Genomic DNA, 18,020 nt, shown 5'->3' on the forward strand with positions numbered 1-18,020 from the left:
TTCTTCACAGCTCCCAAGACCGAAATGTCATGCAACAAGGCACGTAAACGATGATCGTCACGTAAAGCACGATGACAACTACGGTGTTAACAAGTTGCAAGGAAGCTGGTGCTCGCACGTGTTTAGGAGGGTGATTGACACCGAGATTTCCGCAAGTGCAGCCTATGTCGGGCGATCTAAGGTAAAAGATGGGGACCATTTAGCCACTGGAATCTATGGTCAAGACGTGGACAAGCAAGCATCCATGCATCCGTGCCCTTTGCGCATCCATCCATTCACGGAATAACGCAAAATAGTATATTTTCTTCTTCTTATTCTTTTTATTTATGGGAAGATCTCTAATTGTACCTACTTGTGTCAGCACTTTGGTTCATCCCAAGATGGGTGGACGGGCTGCTATCGCTTTAGCATCTTCTTTAGCCTTCTGCTCGGATCCTCTAATCATTCCAAACGTGTGAAATGCGATACAACCAAAGAAATTAAAGACGAAAGCAGCAAAGCAAAAAAAAAGCACAGCCAGGCTTAGATGAGGATATGTTGAATGGAGTTAATTGGCCGTTCAATATCTTTGTGGGTTTCAATCTTTGGCGATCAGAAGTGTCACCGAGGCTCGATCGGGTTTGCTCGGTGGCCGACTCGATCGATCGACCTATGCACCAGCCGTCTAGGTCTTAGCAAGTAGGTAACACAGTCTCTCCGAGAATCGAAAGACAAGACATGGTGGGTTACATCTCAGGCAGACTAAAGAAGCGAGACATAATAATTGGAAGGGTCCTGTTCTCTCTTTCTCTTCGACGAGGAGTTCGTCGCGTTTCCAATGGAGAGCCGATAGAAGATCACACAGTAATTGCGTTGCCTGCACCGTGGACATACTGTAGGCCACAGTCTACTCCATATTGCACGTACCGTGCATGTTCATCTTAGCGTCAGCTAATTCAGCTTATGTGAATCTCCAAATGTCCCGTCTTTTAGGTGCATGCATGATATTTTTAGCTTTCCCGTAAGGAGGAAGAAGAAGAAGATGCTATGGCTGCAGGTTAATTTGAGAAGTCTCTTCACCTCTCGACATCTTCTTTATTGGTTTGTTGTTTTCTGACAAAGAGATTACGAAGACATATAACGTAGCATCGGATCGCACTTGGCCTTCGACGGCACATGAGCGATGGTACAGATCACGAAGGTAAGGTCGTCTTATCAACTTTGTTTGGGGCTCCTCCCACACACGAGCAATGGTGTCTTATCACCTTTTGTCCCACGTTGATGGATGGCTATTGCAGCAGAAGCTCCTTTACCAGTCACCTTTAGCCATCACCACCACCACCACCACCACCACCGTTGCTCTGTGGGTAGTGCGCGACATGTGCCTCCCAGTAACGAGAGAAGCTGGAGGGCAATCACATCCATACCTCCTTTTTCTTCTTCCTCTCCACTCCGCCGCATGGACCAACGGACGTCTGATATCAGTTGAGCAGTCGAGGTTCTCGTGGCGCTGTCGTGCTTCGTACGTAAAAGCTGTATTGCACCACGAATAATGCTCGACCAAAGGTTTTTTCTTTATTTATTTTTTTATAAAATTAATTTAAATAATTAGAATTAGATAAAATAACACAAACTTAGATTAAGATAAATAGATGAGGATGAAAATATTCAATGGGACATGATCGATTTTTTATTATTTAAAAATATATATTTTATCTTTTGTTGTGTTTTTATTGAATCCACTGATAAAAAATTATCATTGTTTCTTCTATTATATTGTTTCCGGAGTACGTTAAAAAGCTAATAAATATTTTTTTAAAAAATAAAAAAGATTAGTAGATCTTAAAAAAAATAAGAAAATGGTATGTATTGGAGTAAGTGTTTCTAATAAGCCTTTCTTTATCTTCAGAAATAAAAATTATTAATTTTGAATCATTAAAATGTGAATTCTATTTAAGGATTATAAAATTTGATAGAAAATAATTTTATTGAATATGATCCACAAGATTCTAATATTACTAAAGACCATACTCAACAAAATCATTTTATACTAAATTTTACAGTCCTTATGATATTTTTTTATTTTTGAAGATAGGAATAAGTTGATTATAAATAATTACTCTAATATCTATCATCTTCTTATTTTCTTTCTAGATTTACTATTATTTCTTTCCCTCTTAATCGATGTACTCTTTATTTTATTATTATTATTATTTTCTTTCTCTTTTTTCTAGATTTTGGTAAAGTGTGATATCAAAGTCTGATTCGAAAAAGATCAATATTTTCTACGAAACTAACTAGCAGAAAACGAAAGATAGGTGGAATGAGTTACAAAAATCCATTATGTGAATTACTAACATTTCCTCTAGAGTTGGGCTTAGGCGGACGGAATCACATTTAAGAACACGCTTGAGATGTCTACGATAGATGGCCTTTTCCGACTCATTTTGACGTCTCACACGAGCCCATACACAAACCCCGCCCGAGGCCGATTCGGTTCCATGATCAGGCCTCGGTTATACGATCATCATATCATGAGAGAGATGAGTCCATCTGACAAGGTGTATTTTGGCTAAACCACCGACAAACGCTGCAGACCAATGCAATACCGTACGCCTCCAGAACCACGGGGTACATGCCACGTCAAGCTCTAACTGTGCGATTGTACGGCCTGACCACCCCAAGGGTTGGGGGTGGTGTCATCTGTTGTTAGGGCAGTGCCTTCTGACGTCACTCAAGCACCCCCGAAGACATCACCTCGTCAGAGAGGTTGCTCCGCCCCCAGAGTCCACTCGAGTCGTATCTTGGATAAATCTAGCGTCCGAGCCATACACCTCGGCCATCCAATGCCCGAGTCGCATCTTAGCCAAATCCAATATCCGAGCCATGCACCTCAGCCATCCAACACCCAAGTCGCATCTCGGCTAAATCCAGCATCCAAGCCATGCATGTCGGTCATCCAACGCCTGAGCCACGCACCTCAGCCAAATTTAGCGTCCAAGCCACGCATCTCGGCCATCCAACGCCTGAGTCGCATCTCAGCCAAATCAAGCATTCGAGCCACGCACCTCGGCCATCCAACGCTCGAGTCGCATCTCGACCAAAATCCAGCGTCCGAGCCATGCACCTCAACCATCCAACGCCCGAGTCACATCTCGGCCAAATCCAGCGTCCGAGCCACGCACATCGATCATCCAACGCTCGAGTTACATCTCGACCAAATCCAACATCCGAGTCACGCGCGTCGGCCATCCAACGCCCGAGCCACACACCTCGGCCACTGTAACTCCGGGCCGTGCCAAACCCATTATCCGACCTACGACACGTCGATTTCGCCTCGACAGGCCCCTATCGTTCGATCGGCAGAGTCAATCTTGCTCGAAGCACGGGGCACCGCCCCTCTAAAACGCCCCCCGACGAGTCAATCCAGCCTTGTCGCGTAGGTCTCACCTTGCCGGTTTCGATGCTTCAGTTTTGCCTTGATAGGCTTCTACCGTTCAACTGGTAGGGTCAGTCCTGCCCGGATCACTGGACATCGCCCCCCTAAATTACCCCCGACAAATCAATTCGTTCTTCCCACAAAAAGCCCAATGCTGTCATATCCCTCAAACCCAGGCATGCCTCCTAGACCGTCAGCGATTTGTTGGCATGCCTCGAAGAAGAGAGGGGGGGGGGGGGGGGGGGGGGCGGGGGCGGGGTTGGAGAAAGTGATAAGACGTATTTTGGCCCTATGTGAACCACCGATAAACGCTGCAGACCGACACAATACCATACGCCTCCAGAACAATGGGATGCATGCCACGTCAAGCTCCAACGGTGCGACAGTGCGGCCTGACCACCCCAAGGGCTGGGGGTAGTGCCGTATGTCGTTAGGGCAGTACCGTCTAATGTCGCTCAAGCACCCTCGAAGACGTCATCTTGTTAGAGAGGTTATTCCGCCCCCAGAGTCAACGACCATGCCGGACCAGGGCCCGACCAATTCCCGCATGTAGGTATAAATACCCCCGACCTGATCCAGGAAAAGGGGGGGGATCAATTGATCACTCCACTGACTTGCTCGTCGGAGAGGCCTTGTCGGATGATCCCGACGAGGGTCATTTTTGTAGGAAAACACGATCATCTCACGAAGACGAGCTGCCAACCAACCCGAAGAAGGAGAGACGCAGCACGGCATACATAGTGCCTGGATCAGCACACCAAAGAATGCTGATCAGCACCTCCGAGACTCTTCTAATTTAAATGGCCAACGCAATCTGCAGCGCTGTTCGACATCCATATCCAGTGAGGGAACTTAAAGAGAAGTATGAGTTACAACTACTCAGAATCAACTCCATCGACCATACGAACTCATTTATGATCGATTCTCTACCTGGTAGGCGCTAATGGCAGACTATGACAGAATATATATTTATACCACCGCCACCGCCACCACCACCGACAGCCTAAGAACACTAATCGTGGCGTTCTATAAACTGGATTTTGGCAGGCAGTGTGGGGTCGATAGAAGCCCATCTTTCGAGTGGTTGCCTGGAATCTATCCATCCATCGGCATGTTAGTCTGGTCGGAAGCCGGGAATGTTGGTCGACCGGACTGACTATTAATTAGGTGAGGGCAACCTATGGTCGGGCAGCCCACCGCCTTGTTTCTTATAAATATCTTTGTTACGTGACGGGAAAACAGAAGCTCTATGCAATTCAAGATCTAAGAGATCCAAGGCGATGTATTCCCATAAAATCATAACAATTACCAACAGAAATCTTTACGCGATTGCGCATTATTGAATGGTGCTTCTCCTCTATGGAACCGGTAAAGAGACAGTTTATTAGCTTGCTGACATGCATATGCCCCGAAGCACACGCAAAGGTACGCATCCTGCGGAAGACTACTCCGCAATATGTGTCGGTGTACGTTGGGTGGGATGACTCGTGTGCGATGGGTTTGGCTCACCTGCAAGTCTTCTCTTCTTCTTCTTCGTGTGAAGTGCTTCACATCCTTCACCCGTGATTTATGTCCGCATATATGGATCTCACCTAATCAAGTTGGCGAAAGAGTACATTGCAACACCATCACCCAAGGACGACCGAAAGTTACACTCCGCCAATCCAATCGAAAGCCATCGGGCAGACAAGTGTGCTGTTTAGGCGGTGGGACGTCGGTGGATGTTCCTCCTGCTGCTCCTGGAGACATTTCCGAGTCGATGCATGTAGCTCACCGACAGATATCAACCCATTGCTTCTGCGGGCTGAAGGTAAAGAAGAAAGGAGGAACACACACGGCGTTCTTAATCATGTGGATTTTTCCTCCATGTAGTGATAATACTTCTCGATAGCCATTAATATTATCACAAGTATGAACATGCTTTAACTGTCCTCGTCGTCGCTTATCTCGTCACCCTAATTCGAAGATCACTTCACCCACACACCCACCACACCATGACCGAATCAACAAAACCAAAGAAGAAAACCCATCCGTCTACCAACTCCCGGAGGCCCCGCACGCCCTGCCAGGAACGTTGGGATCACGCTCTGGGCTTGCAGACGATGGTGGAGTGCTTCAGTATGTGGAGGCTGAACTGGCCGCCCTTCTCGGTGGTGTCCACCTGGTCGGTCCCCGGCGGCGGCAGAAGCTCGAAGTTCTGCACCAGGCGACCGAGGGTGATGCAGAGGATGGGGAGCGCGAGGATGATGCCGGGGCAGCTCCGGCGGCCCACGCCGAAGGGCAGGTACCGGAAGTCGTTGCCGTTGGCCTCCACCTTGGCTTCCTCCTCCAGGAACCGCTCCGGCCGGAACTCCTCCGGGTTCTTCCAGTTGGCGGGATTGTTGGCGAGCCACCAGGCGTTGACCAGGATCTTGCTCTCGGCGGGGATGTCGTAGCCGCCGAGCTTGGCGTCGTGGAGGTTCATGTGGGGGACGAGGAGGGGGATGGCCATGCGCAGCCGGAGGGTCTCCTTGATCACCGCCTGCAGGTAGGGCAGCTTCGGGATGTCCGGCTCCGTGATCGGCACGCCCGGGGCGAGCACGGCGTCCAGCTCCTGCCGGAGTTTGCGCTGGATCCCAGGGTGGTTCACCAGCTCCGCCACCCCCCACTCGATGGACCACAACGTCGTCTCGATGGCTGAACGCATCCACGTTAACAGACGATCAAAATCCAAGTCCTCATCTCAAAGCCGAAAACAATGATGTATACAAAAGATTTTAGATTTATCTATAGGAATTAATCTGATTCCATGAGAGCCATTACTACCATACGTCCTAACAAAAATTTCACTCCCATCGCATCTCATCGTTATCGTGCACATGTGGTGGATGCATGCTAAGGTCCTCTCAAGTCTTGCTTTCTTCCACGAAAGTTCAGTCCACGATAATCTTGTGGTTGGAGATATGATGGATGCACCGACGACATCATGTTAACCTTAGTTAAACCGACTGCCTCGAAAGAACCTCTTGTGAGCCGACACACGGGATAAGGCTTTTCAAGGAAAACGTGATGGTGAATTATTATTTCCGGTGACCAAAAGCCGTCGAGTCGATCTCGTTTGACTCCGTCGTGATGATAGGTCAGGCCACCAGCAGTCTGACCAACCTAACTGGGGAGGATCAATCCTACTATGAATTATAGAGCTGGCAGTGGAAACTAAATCACTAATAAAACGAGTTAACATCTTCAAAAGGATAGCGGAGAAATTTCACAGGCTCAAGTGAATAACTTTGGAATATTATATCTAAGCGTGTGCCAAAGCTAAGTTACTCGATTCTCACTTCTCACTTTGCTTTGCTCTCAAGCATGCAATGTACATCTTTACGTGCGACGTACGTAATCCCCTTGATCAACGCAGACAGTAGCATAGAAATAGACAGATTCCTTTGTCCCTGTGACGTTTGTTTTGGGGATTGTCGTTTGTTCCTCCTTTGTCAATGTTGGAGAAGAAATCTTCTCACAAGCTGTCATCTTTGACAGCGTGCATGGCCCCATGCCAGCCCATGACTTTGATGCATAAGCTGCCTTGCAGAGTGCAAGAATAGACCGACACGCAGCTTCGTTCGAAGGAACAATGAATCATGTGATCCGACGCTTTACTCACCGCTTCGAGCTTTTATGCGTGAAGAATAAAATGGTGGAGAAAACAGGAGCGCTCGTACCTGCGACGTTGATGTTCTCGACGATGTACAGAACGTTGTCGTAGTTGATCTCTCCCCTCCTCTCCGCGTCCAAGATGTGATCGATGGCGCACTTGAGCTCCATCTTGGATCCCAGTTCCTCCATCTTCTTCCTGATCCATGCATAGTTCTCTGAATTAGCCCCTGGACGCACGCGAGAAATAATTCTGGAGCGCAAATACGGCTCGGGTGTGTCAGTCCTCACCTCTTCTCCGCGACGAAGTGGTCGTTGAAGAGCTTGAGGCGGCTGTCTTTGAGATCCTGACACTTTCTGAGGTAGCCCCTGAGGAAGGGCCTCAGGATGGGGATGAAGTCGCCGTAGTTGTACTCGAAGCTCTGGGCGAGGCGACTGCGCTCGCCGTTGGCGGCCTTGAGCTTGTTGAAGAGGGGGTCGTCCATGCCCTGGAACCGGTAGTCGAACATGATCCGGTACATGTTGTTGTACATCATCAGCTGCAGCCGGCGGCGTAGAACGATCCCCTGGGTGGCCGCCTGGGTGTCCCGCTTGACGTCCTCCACCACCTGTTGCGCCTCCTCCTCCCACCCCTGCCGGTTCTGCTGTACCACCTTGTTGGTGAAGAAGGGCACGGTCATGATCCGCCGCATCTTGCGCCAGTGGTCGCCGTACACGGTGAACACCATGTCCTGCCCCTTTCCGGTGAAGATGTCGAACACGACGTTTCGGGTGCGAGAGCCGAACTCGACTCCCTGCGCGTGGAGCACCTCCCGGGCGAGCTCCGGCGAGGAGACCACCACCAGGTTTCGCACGCCCATGCGGAGGAGGAGGATGTCGCCGAAACGCTTGGCCAGGGCGGTGAGATTGCGGTGGTTGAGGTCGTCCCCCACCTGCAACCAGTTTCCGAACACCGGCACGGGGAAGGGGCCGGGCGGCAGCTTGAAGTGCTTGCCGCGGATCTTGGAGACGACGATGGCCAGCGTCACCGCCGCGAAGAGGCCCAACAGGGCCTTCTCCAGCAGGAGCAGATCCATATCGAGGACGATGGTGAGAGATAGACGTCGGTGGCAGTGGAGCTGTGAGAGTTAAAGATGAGAGGGACATACATATATAGAGGCGGTTGGACTGGTGGTAGGTTTCGACGGAATCCGTTACTTCTGACGGCGTGAAAGAGCGGAAGGTAATGGGAGTAGGTGGGGGTTGCAGAGCGCGTGCGGTGTGGCAACGTTGCTTCCGAGAAGGTGATTGCTTTATTTGACCCTCTTACGCACCTGCCGTTGCGCTGCACCAAACTCGACTTCATAATACCAATATTATATATATATATATAATTCAATGGACAAATATTAGTGTTTATGGCCTTTGACTTGTGTTCTCCAGATTATGACACTTGTCTTCTTTAATACATAGATATATTTGGGGGAGACGAAACGAAGCCTGTTGTCTTGCATCCGTGGACGATATGTCCTAAAGAAATAAATGAAAATTGTGTGTGCTCATCGAAGATGGTCGACGGGAACGTCCTTTGCAGTTTGGTTGAATCCGATTGCTTGCGGATCTTACTTGCTTCTGCCCCATGATTTAGTGGGTTGGTGGAAGCCCAAATTGACGGCTACGTGGTTGGTGGAGGGAAACGCCAGAGTTGATTCCGTCCAAGATGCCATCCCATGTCAGCACATCTTTCCCCCCATCCTTGGATTTGGATGTCCTTCTCAAACCTCCCATTTTGTCAAATCCTGACATCCGCACGTCCATTTCCATGATCGATACAATGATGCGCTCCACATCAATTGACGGTAAGAGATCGGCCGCCAGAAGCGTGGAATGCTTCTCCTCGACCATTCAGCATCCCCAGAAATAAAAAGAACGAAATGGTGGATTCCCGACGGGAATGTGTCGGTCAAACTCAACTTGGCATGCTTCTGACCCAACAAACGACGCTTCGGCCACTCGGTGGCAACTTATACTACGTTTGTCGTGGCAGAAGGGATCTACCGACGATGGTGCGGTGGTGAGGCTGTCGATCGATGGGAGACAAGTAGGAACAGCCTCTTCTATAACTTTCCGGCGGGAGCATACGGGCCTGCTGTAGTGTCCAGGCCGGCCACGATGTGCCAACCTCCGACGATCTGCTATTATCTCCCTCCCGGACGCGCACAATGGGCCTGCCATAGCGTCATCGTGAATTTGGCGACGCCAATGCATTCTAGAGGATAAGGGAGGCTTCCGGAAAAATCAAACCCCGGAAAATTTATCCTATTCTCGTTCGCCCATACTCAGTCCATCGTCATCTCCTCTTTAGTCTTTCATTTTTTTCTTCTTTCCTCCTCGGAGGGGAAGGAGACGACGATCGAGAAGAAACGAGGAGCGTGGTGTTATAAGTGATGGATGGATGCGACGGTGATCGAACATCATCGGCCAATACTAATGAATTTTTTAGATAAATTTTTTTTCCCCGAGGAAAGGGCGACTTCTTTTTATAGCATCTCATCCTTCGTGCGGGTGTGATGACATTAAGCACATCGAAAAGCATGATCGGATCTCCTTTCCTGTTCTCGTGGTAATCCATCATGAAGGTCAAAATTTTTACCTCGTTATCATGTCAAATCTTATTACGTTGCTGCTTTTGTGCTTTTATGCATTCTTAATGTTTTTTTTCTTCTTTTCTCCTTTTAACATCCTATGCTCCGCCACTGTCATCTGAAAGGATCATAAAACTAAGATCCACTGAAAAGTCAGCATTGGGCATATTGGACCACCTCCCTTGTCACTTGCCAAACACGTGTGGGGCCGACTTGGTCGGTGGTAGGAGGAGATCGACAGACATGCTCTTCTCCTACGCTGCCCCGATCTCCCTCTCCGTCTCTTTTGTTTGCCTTCCTAGTTCCTCAGATATCAACATTCGACGCTGTTGCCGTGCCGCCACCGCTCTTTCCAAAGAAGAAAAATAATATATGATTCTTTTCAAACAAAGCTTGTGAATAACGTATCACAATCTATTCCTATATATTATCCGATCCATATATAGCAAAATCACATCACCACACATATTCTCTCTTACACCAATATTTACAGAAAATGAAAATAAATAAAAGAACGTAATGGAACTGCACGTTTGTGTTTTTCGGGAAGCAAATCGATTCATACTATAACCCTTGTCCTTCCGCCGAGTCAGTTGTTTCCTCCGTTGATACCTCCGATGGGGCCGGACGGCGGCACGGGTCCTCTAGGAAGCATGGAGAAGGCCAGCTGCGCCACGTCGAGTTTCTTATTCGTCGACCTCCTGCTCGAATGATCGAGGGCGGAGCTTTCTTTTGGTAACCCAACGTTGAGACCCCGCGTTGCACCGCATTGGTGACACCCGAGCAAGAGCAGGAGGAGGAGTAGGAGAGACAGAACTCTGATAGATTTTGTCGTACTGACGGCCATATTGGAGAACAAGAAAGAGCAAACTTTGTGACCACTAGATGCTTTGGGCAAAGGTGGAAGCGGCAGCAGCAGCGGAGAGAGAGAGAGAGAGAGAGAGAGAGAGAGAGAGAGAGAGAGAGAGAGAGAGAGAGAGAACTTTATCACCACTAGATGCTTTGGGCAAAGGTGGAAGCAGCAGCAGAGACAGAGAGATGAGGAGACCCGGGAAAGCCGATGAATGGTGGAGGAGGAGGAGGAGGTGATGTTGGATGGCTTTTAATACGACGAGGAGTGCAAGCAGCAGCAGTGCATGCCAAGAGCCCGATCGGAATGTCCACAACGAATTGCTTCGAGTTACAAGTGGGAGGCTACACCTGTACACCACTCCACCATAAAGCTCATGGATGATATCTAAAGAACACCTACCTAAACGCGATGCTAGTCGGTGCCGTATCCAACAGTTGGGTCATCCCGTTGTACTTGCGGCCGCGGAGATGGATCTCCGGAACGCAAGTAAACTTTGTTAGGTTCGATGCATATATCATTCATCACACGGTAAATGCCACACCCCAACGAGTCAACTCGTAGCGTTCTTCATTTCGTCGTTCTAAAATTTCTGCAAGTTATTCAATGATAATAATAAGTAATTTAAGATAAGATGGACGGGCAAATTAAATTGGGAGTTGATCGGGAGGGTCAACCCGAACACCAACGACCCCCTCCCACTTTGTAGTTGGAACACCGCGGGAAAGGAAGCCGACCGACCGACCGACCGACCTTCCTCGGCGTGTCTCGCTACGTGTTTGCCTCTTCGACACGTTCCACACCAACAGTGGCTGGGTCCGAACTCCGCCTCCACTTCCGAGTGGCTGATGCATCTCATTCCGCGGCTTCAGCTGCAACATTTGTGTGGGAATGGCATCATGCCGCTGACTAATAATTCTACGCGCAGGCGAAGCAGGACGATGACGGTGCCCACCAAACATGGAGGCGGTTGCCATCTTTTGTGGAACCCAGGAATGGCCTCCGTATGAAAAGAGCCACTAGCACGGGTTTCGATCTTAACATTCGTCACAATCACAATGGTCGAATAATCATCTTCTCAGGAGGAGTTTAATCCGTGGTATCTGTCAAAATGTTCTTTCTTGGTTGAAGGAGCTCCTTTCATCAGCCTCGACTATCTGGACATACCGTCTTCGTAGATCAAACTCGACGGGGGCAGAAAGGTTGATAACTAAGCGTACGTCGAATACCAAATACAAATGAAAGCAGAAGCAATAAACTTTATTACACGCCCAGCTCAGGGCAAAGGCTCTTTTGTGTAGACATATGAGTTCTAGGAATCGAAGAACAAGAAAGAAAGCTTTATGAGTCGTATAAATCGAAGAACGAGAAAGAAAGAGAAGAAGCTTTTCGTGTTCTGTGTGTATGCTTATGACTCGTGTTGTAAACGGAGAAGAAGCTCAAAACTCCTACTGAATAATGAATGCTATTGGAGAAACATCAAAGACGTAAAGAAGGTCAGCCAGCGAAATCAGTGCACCAATGCTGCAGATTGGGGCACACGCAACCACCACCACTTTCGAAGCAAAGGCTACCGGTTGTCATGCTGCCTCATACGTACTCGTATCACAATTGCCAACGTACCATTCTTGGCATACAAAGAATCCATATTTCATTAATAAACTTGAAATTAAATTGGCATTTGTATACTGTCTTGAGAAAAGATCTTATCGGTGCCATAATTTGCTTAATCGATGTGATTTATTAGCATAAACTAAAATAAGACAACAAAGACTCGTCTTTTAATTGATCTGAAATGATTCTAACGTATTGTTTAATTCCATAATTTGATGCTAATTTGGGTGAGTCGACTAAGTTTAGTAACTATTCAATCATAAAATTGCAAGGACGGGAAGGTAACGACGAATGGGGGCCAATCGAAATGATGCGCTACACCTACACAAGAGGAGGCCGGCCGAGGGGTATTTTTGGTAATCTACTTCGGACAGAGCGGCATACTCTCTATTTTGGGAGGGAGAGCCGAAATTAAAAGGACGGCGAGGGGTTGGGGTTTCTCAACTCCTCTCTCTCGTTTCTTGTTATTGCTCTTGGCGATTCATCCTGGGCATCGCCACCACGCTCGCCGTCGGTTCGTAAGGTATTCTCGCTGCTCGTTTCCTGTCAGTGTATTTATTTCATTTTGGCGATTGGTTTTTCTCGGGTTTTATCTCCACGAGAGATCCGATTTCGATGGTGTGTGTTCTCTTTGAAAAATCTGGTTCCGGTGGGTATGACGTGAAAGAAGGATTTATTCCGTTTCGTTAGATTCTAATATGCGGTCGATCTCGTTTCTTGATTATATCATATCGTCGTCGAGGGTTTCTTGGCTTGATGTAGGGTTCTTTTGTGTAGACATTTGTGTTGGGGTTTTAACTGTTTTTGTGTTTTGAGATTGGTGTTTGCTTTTAAACTGCCCATATAATCTCAGTTTTAATTACCACTTCGTATCTCCAGAAACTGTCTGATTGTAGTATTACTTCGGATTCTAAACATTCTTGAATCTGATGCTCCGGACTAGCATTGGAATGATCTGTTTGGTGGATTTACCATCTTACAGCTTTTTTCACATCATTCTTACTTTATAAGTTATACAGTTGATGGTTTTTAAAATCTTGCATTTGTTATGTAATCCTTAGCCTGAATTCTATTATCATTAGCATAAACCATTGCTTATTCTGTATGTATGCTGCTTTTTAGACTGGCTTGTCTAAAGTACGAATTCATCAATCCTTCCACGTTTTATGCAAATCTTTGGCAAGTCTTTCAAAATCATTTGCCTCGAATGTGATTAAGAAGTTTATAATGCTTTTGTTAGTTTACATAATTGGTTAATGTGATTACGAAGTTTATAATGTTTTTGTTAGTTTACATAATTGCCTCGAATGTGATTACGAACAGGATGAAAAATCTGCAAACAGCGGCTTACTATTAATCATATTATGATTCCTTCTATAACACAATTGGTTACGGAAATTGAGGGCAGTAGGATGTATTGATGAATAAGTGGGAAAGCAGAGTTTATGGAAGATAAAACAGGAAACAATTATTTACAATCACCACCCTTCTTGCTAATTCCTGTTCGATTTAATGCTGCGAATAATCAATGAATTAAAACCCTAAGGGTATACCATAGAGATCGAGAGCGGTGAAAAATATTGATCAATACGTGGTAAAGTAGAGGTCATGGAAGATAGAAGGGGAAATAATTTTTTACAATCATTACCCTTCTGACTAATTTCTGTTCGATTCAGCACTTTGAATAATCAAGGAATAAGAAACTTATGGTTATATAAGATCACTAATATTCGAAACATACATGCAAAACTATTTAAGTTATTTAAGCAGTCACAGCACCGTAACTGAGCAAAGCTTGATGACTCAACTGGACCAACTTAAGTTAACCTTTTCAATCCTATTTGTGGGACCTGCCAGTCATCCTGTAAATATGCAATTAAACTGTGATTTGCTGACATCACTATGTTTCTTTCATTGTCGCCAGCAAAAATTAGGAAGACAATTATCACGGAATGCTGAAAGATGTGCTTGCACACAAGAACCTTTTCTAAGGTTAATTACCATGGTGTTGCTCTGGATAAGCTACCATTGTTCGTCTTTGCGGATGCTACAGTACACATTCATTTCCAATCCATGCTAGATACACAGTCACATAGTGGATCTATAATTGTTCCAGTGGCTTTGATGTCTTATGACCTTGTGGAAGATGGTTGAGCTCAGCTTTGCTGGATATTGAATTCCGTAATAGTATATTACACTCTAGCAGGGGGGTTTAAGACAATTTTTTCCCCAGTGTCCTTGCTATATTAGAGATGGAAATGGAAAGTAAAGGAAGTGTGTTGATGCAGAAGTATGAGTTCGGGAGATTCCTAGGCAAAGGAACTTTTGCTAAAGTTTACTACGCTAGGAATTTGAAAACTTCCCAGGGCGTGGCTGTAAAAGTGATCGACAAAGAGAAGGTCATGAAGATAGGTCTTACCGATCAGATAAAGCGAGAGATTGCTGTGATGAGATTGGTGAGTCACCCAAATGTTGTGCAGCTTTATGAGGTGATGGCCACAAAATCTAAGATATACTTTATCCTGGAATATGTAAAAGGTGGTGAGCTATTTAACAAGATTGCCAAAGGTAGGCTCAAAGAAAATGTTGCACGGAAATATTTTCAGCAGCTGATCAGTGTCGTGGATTTCTGCCACAGCAAAGGCGTCTATCACCGTGATTTGAAACTTGAAAACCTTCTTATTGATGAAAATGGAAATTTGAAGGTTTCAGATTTTGGCTTGAGTGCTCTTGCTGAGTCCAAAAGGCAGGATGGTTTGCTCCACACAGCATGTGGTACTCCAGCATATGTTGCTCCTGAGGTGATCAGTAGAAAAGGATATGACGGTGCAAAAGCTGATATCTGGTCTTGCGGGGTGATTTTGTTTGTTCTCATGGCTGGTTATCTCCCTTTCCTTGATTCAAATCTGATGGAGATGTATAGGAAAATTGTAAAAGCCGACTTCAAATGCATGGGTTTGTTCCCATTGGATGTTAGAAGACTGCTTGTGCGAATTCTAGACCCAAATCCAAATACTAGAATGGTGATTGCAAAAATTATGGAAAATTCTTGGTTCAGAAAGGGACTTGATGGAAAATTATTGAACGATAAGAAGGCAACACAGGAAATTGATCCTTCTGATGATGTTGATGAAGTGTTTGATTCCTGCGGTAGCAACGGTGTTGAGGCAAAAGAGGAGATGGGAAAGCTTGCTAATTTAAATGCTTTTGACATCATCTCTCATTCGGCAGGATTTGATCTTTCAGGTTTATTTGAGGAGACCGATCACAGGAGAGAGGTAAGATTCGCGTCTGACCAGCCAGCTTCTTCAATAATCTCAAAACTGGAGGAAATAGCCAAGCGCCTGAAGCTAAAAGTGAAGAAAAAGGATTACGGGGTACTAAGAATGGAAGGATCAAAGGTTGGACGAAGGGGGGTTTTGGGCATTGATGCTGAGATTTTTGAGATTGCTCCAAAATTTCATATCGTGGAGATCAAGAAGACCCAAGGGGATGCCTTGGAATACGAGGAGATGTGGACGCAGGACATAAGACCGGCCCTTAAACATATTGTTTGGACATGGCAATGCGACCAGCAGCAACAGAATCTGTGACCTTGCTAACAAAGTTAAGTTTGTTCTGATGCTTTTTGGTTAAGTGGTTCGCAGATTGGCGTTTGGTTTTGTTTGCTATCTCTGTCTCGGTTTCTTGTTGTGCTGTCATATAGCTCTATGTTGTCAACATGTCGGTAATGCATGCTTCATCGATAAATTATGTCTTGTACGGTGGACCTTAGAATAGATGTGTGACTGGGATGCTATGTCTAGGAAAAATTCAGTGAGAAGTCATTCATGGAAGGTTGTCTCTCAGATAAGGGCATATTTGAAGTGTGATGATGAGAAGGATGCAAAAATTAGTGATTAGATTGTTTTCTGTAGTCGATTTTAGTCGTTTTGGTTATAGGTTAGCTATTCAGAACAAGCTTAAACGTCATTTCTGCTGCCAAAATGTTGGTATGCTCCTGTGAGGAGCTAAATGTTAGGAAGAAAATGAGGAGGAGATACATACGGTAGGCATTCATTCAGTTGGTGTTTGGTTTACAGGGTTTGAATCTCTTGAGAAGTGGTGGAAGATTTGATGGGCATGGCCCTCTCGTTTTGGACTGAGTAATCGGTAGCGTAGCCTTCCTTTCATCTTTCTAGACCCTGTGAAGGAAGGGGAGAATGTTCCACCACAATGAATTATTTGCGTCAAGCATTAGCTGATGTGATGGAAGGACTCCTCACAATTGGAAGCAATCATTATGCCGCCCGGAACACGCCATTCGAGGAGCGACAGAAAAAGGTTGTATTATATTATATGCAGAATCAAAACACTCATCGGTTCGTCGGTGCTTCTTTTGACTCGTAAAAGGTAATGCAAAGCACCTTGCAGAATAACTTAATGAGTGACCTTTGTAAGCTGCTCCAGTATTTGCTTTTAGAGGAGCGGGGGTGGGGGGGGGGGGGGTTTAAACAAATAGATTTGGTCCAACTTAACCATCACCGATTATTATTATTATTATTATTATTATTATTTTTTTTTTTTTGAAACTTTAAACTCACAGAGATATTTGACTCGTATATTTCTCTTGCCCGTCCACCACGAAGCGAAGCACATTAATTAGCAGTGGGAAGAAGAAGCTGAGGCAGCCAGGAATAGGAATTCCTAGTTGCCTTGTTGTGCGGAGCCTCAAACCTCCTCCCGGCGTGGATTATTGGATGGGTAAGTTTGCGGCGGCGGCGGTGGAGGCGGAACGTAAGAGAGTATATTGGGTCGTTTTCAGTCATAGTCTTGTGTAGAAACACGCCAGCACCATTGCTGTTCGAATCGATTCATGGAATCCATCAAAAGATACTAATGAATTCACCAGTTTGTTTATTAATGAAAAAAGGTTAGGTTTTGCTACTACTATCCTAGCTAGCTAGCTACCTAATTTACTTGATAGGACACCACTCGGCGTTGACGATAGCTTTGCTTCCTCAACTTTTTCGCCATGCATCCCCATTTACTGTTCTGAGGGTAAGTAAGCATCATGTTCTTGGATGGAGGGAGGTGGTGCCTTGCCCTCTTTCCCTTGCAACCACTATCGGGTCCATCATCTTAATTGCCGGACATTCAGATTAGAAGAAGAGGGTGCATTGAACATGGCGGTGGCGGTGGCTGGTCATCATCCTTCCATGTGCTTCAAGAACAGAGTCATGAGACGTGTTCGTGGTGGTCCACCGCACTATTCCATCGTCATCCTACCACTACCGCTACTGCTACCAGAAAAATCGGCAAGGTTGTCTAACCATAGGATGTGGTCCGAAACCTAATCCCTAGCTTACCTATCTATCACGATGACATTGCACACGTCGATGCTAGAGAGAGAAACCATCCAAACAAACACTTTCTCGATGAACCCTCCCTCCTCTTGTCATCTCGCGACTACTCTAACCTCTAAAAACTTTTCCTGTGTCGGGCACTTAACGGTAAGACACCACCACCTACAGAGCCTAGTCAAAGGTGTTGTTCCATTCCAACGCTTTCAGACACACAGCCGAGTGTTCCTTCCCACATATATGTGTCGAATCATGGCTTGTTGGAAAAGGTCTGCAGGTAGAATGAAGTCTCCATCGGATGGATCGTCACGTTCGACCACCCACACACATCGAGCGTTCTTCTTTCTTCCGGTGAAATGCTTCTCACACCCACATAGAATAGAGTCCTTGCTGTTTCGCTAGGTCAAGATGGGGGGTGGTCGATCACGTACATGTGCAGGCCAAATTGTGGCGGAAGCTATTTGGATTGACCCGAGGCGATTTAATGAGATCGACCGCAGCGATTACGTTATTACGATGAGCATGGACCATACGCGACG

General features: G+C 46.2%; 2 protein-coding genes across 2 annotated transcripts; one reads left to right on the forward strand and one right to left on the reverse strand.

Moving 5' to 3' along the window:
- Nucleotides 1-5,287: 5,287 nt before the first annotated feature.
- LOC103987315 (trans-cinnamate 4-monooxygenase) lies at nucleotides 5,288-8,183 on the reverse strand. The gene is made up of 3 exons (XM_009405580.3): nucleotides 7,343-8,183; nucleotides 7,120-7,250; nucleotides 5,288-6,094 (listed from the first exon to the last, which is right to left on the reverse strand). Exons 1-3 carry the CDS (start codon nucleotides 8,125-8,127, stop codon nucleotides 5,499-5,501), a joined length of 1,512 nt encoding a protein of 503 aa, XP_009403855.2. The 5' UTR covers nucleotides 8,128-8,183; the 3' UTR covers nucleotides 5,288-5,498.
- A 4,372-nt stretch (nucleotides 8,184-12,555) lies between these two features.
- Nucleotides 12,556-15,868, forward strand: LOC135640865 (CBL-interacting protein kinase 18-like). The gene is made up of 2 exons (XM_065155644.1): nucleotides 12,556-12,662; nucleotides 14,064-15,868. Exon 2 carries the CDS (start codon nucleotides 14,392-14,394, stop codon nucleotides 15,730-15,732), a length of 1,341 nt encoding a protein of 446 aa, XP_065011716.1. The 5' UTR covers nucleotides 12,556-12,662; nucleotides 14,064-14,391; the 3' UTR covers nucleotides 15,733-15,868.
- The last annotated feature ends 2,152 nt before the right edge of the window (nucleotides 15,869-18,020 follow it).

Source organism: Musa acuminata, chromosome BXJ3-6, assembly GCF_036884655.1.
Source record: "Musa acuminata AAA Group cultivar baxijiao chromosome BXJ3-6, Cavendish_Baxijiao_AAA, whole genome shotgun sequence".
In the NCBI taxonomy this organism is placed as follows: domain Eukaryota; kingdom Viridiplantae; phylum Streptophyta; class Magnoliopsida; order Zingiberales; family Musaceae; genus Musa; species Musa acuminata.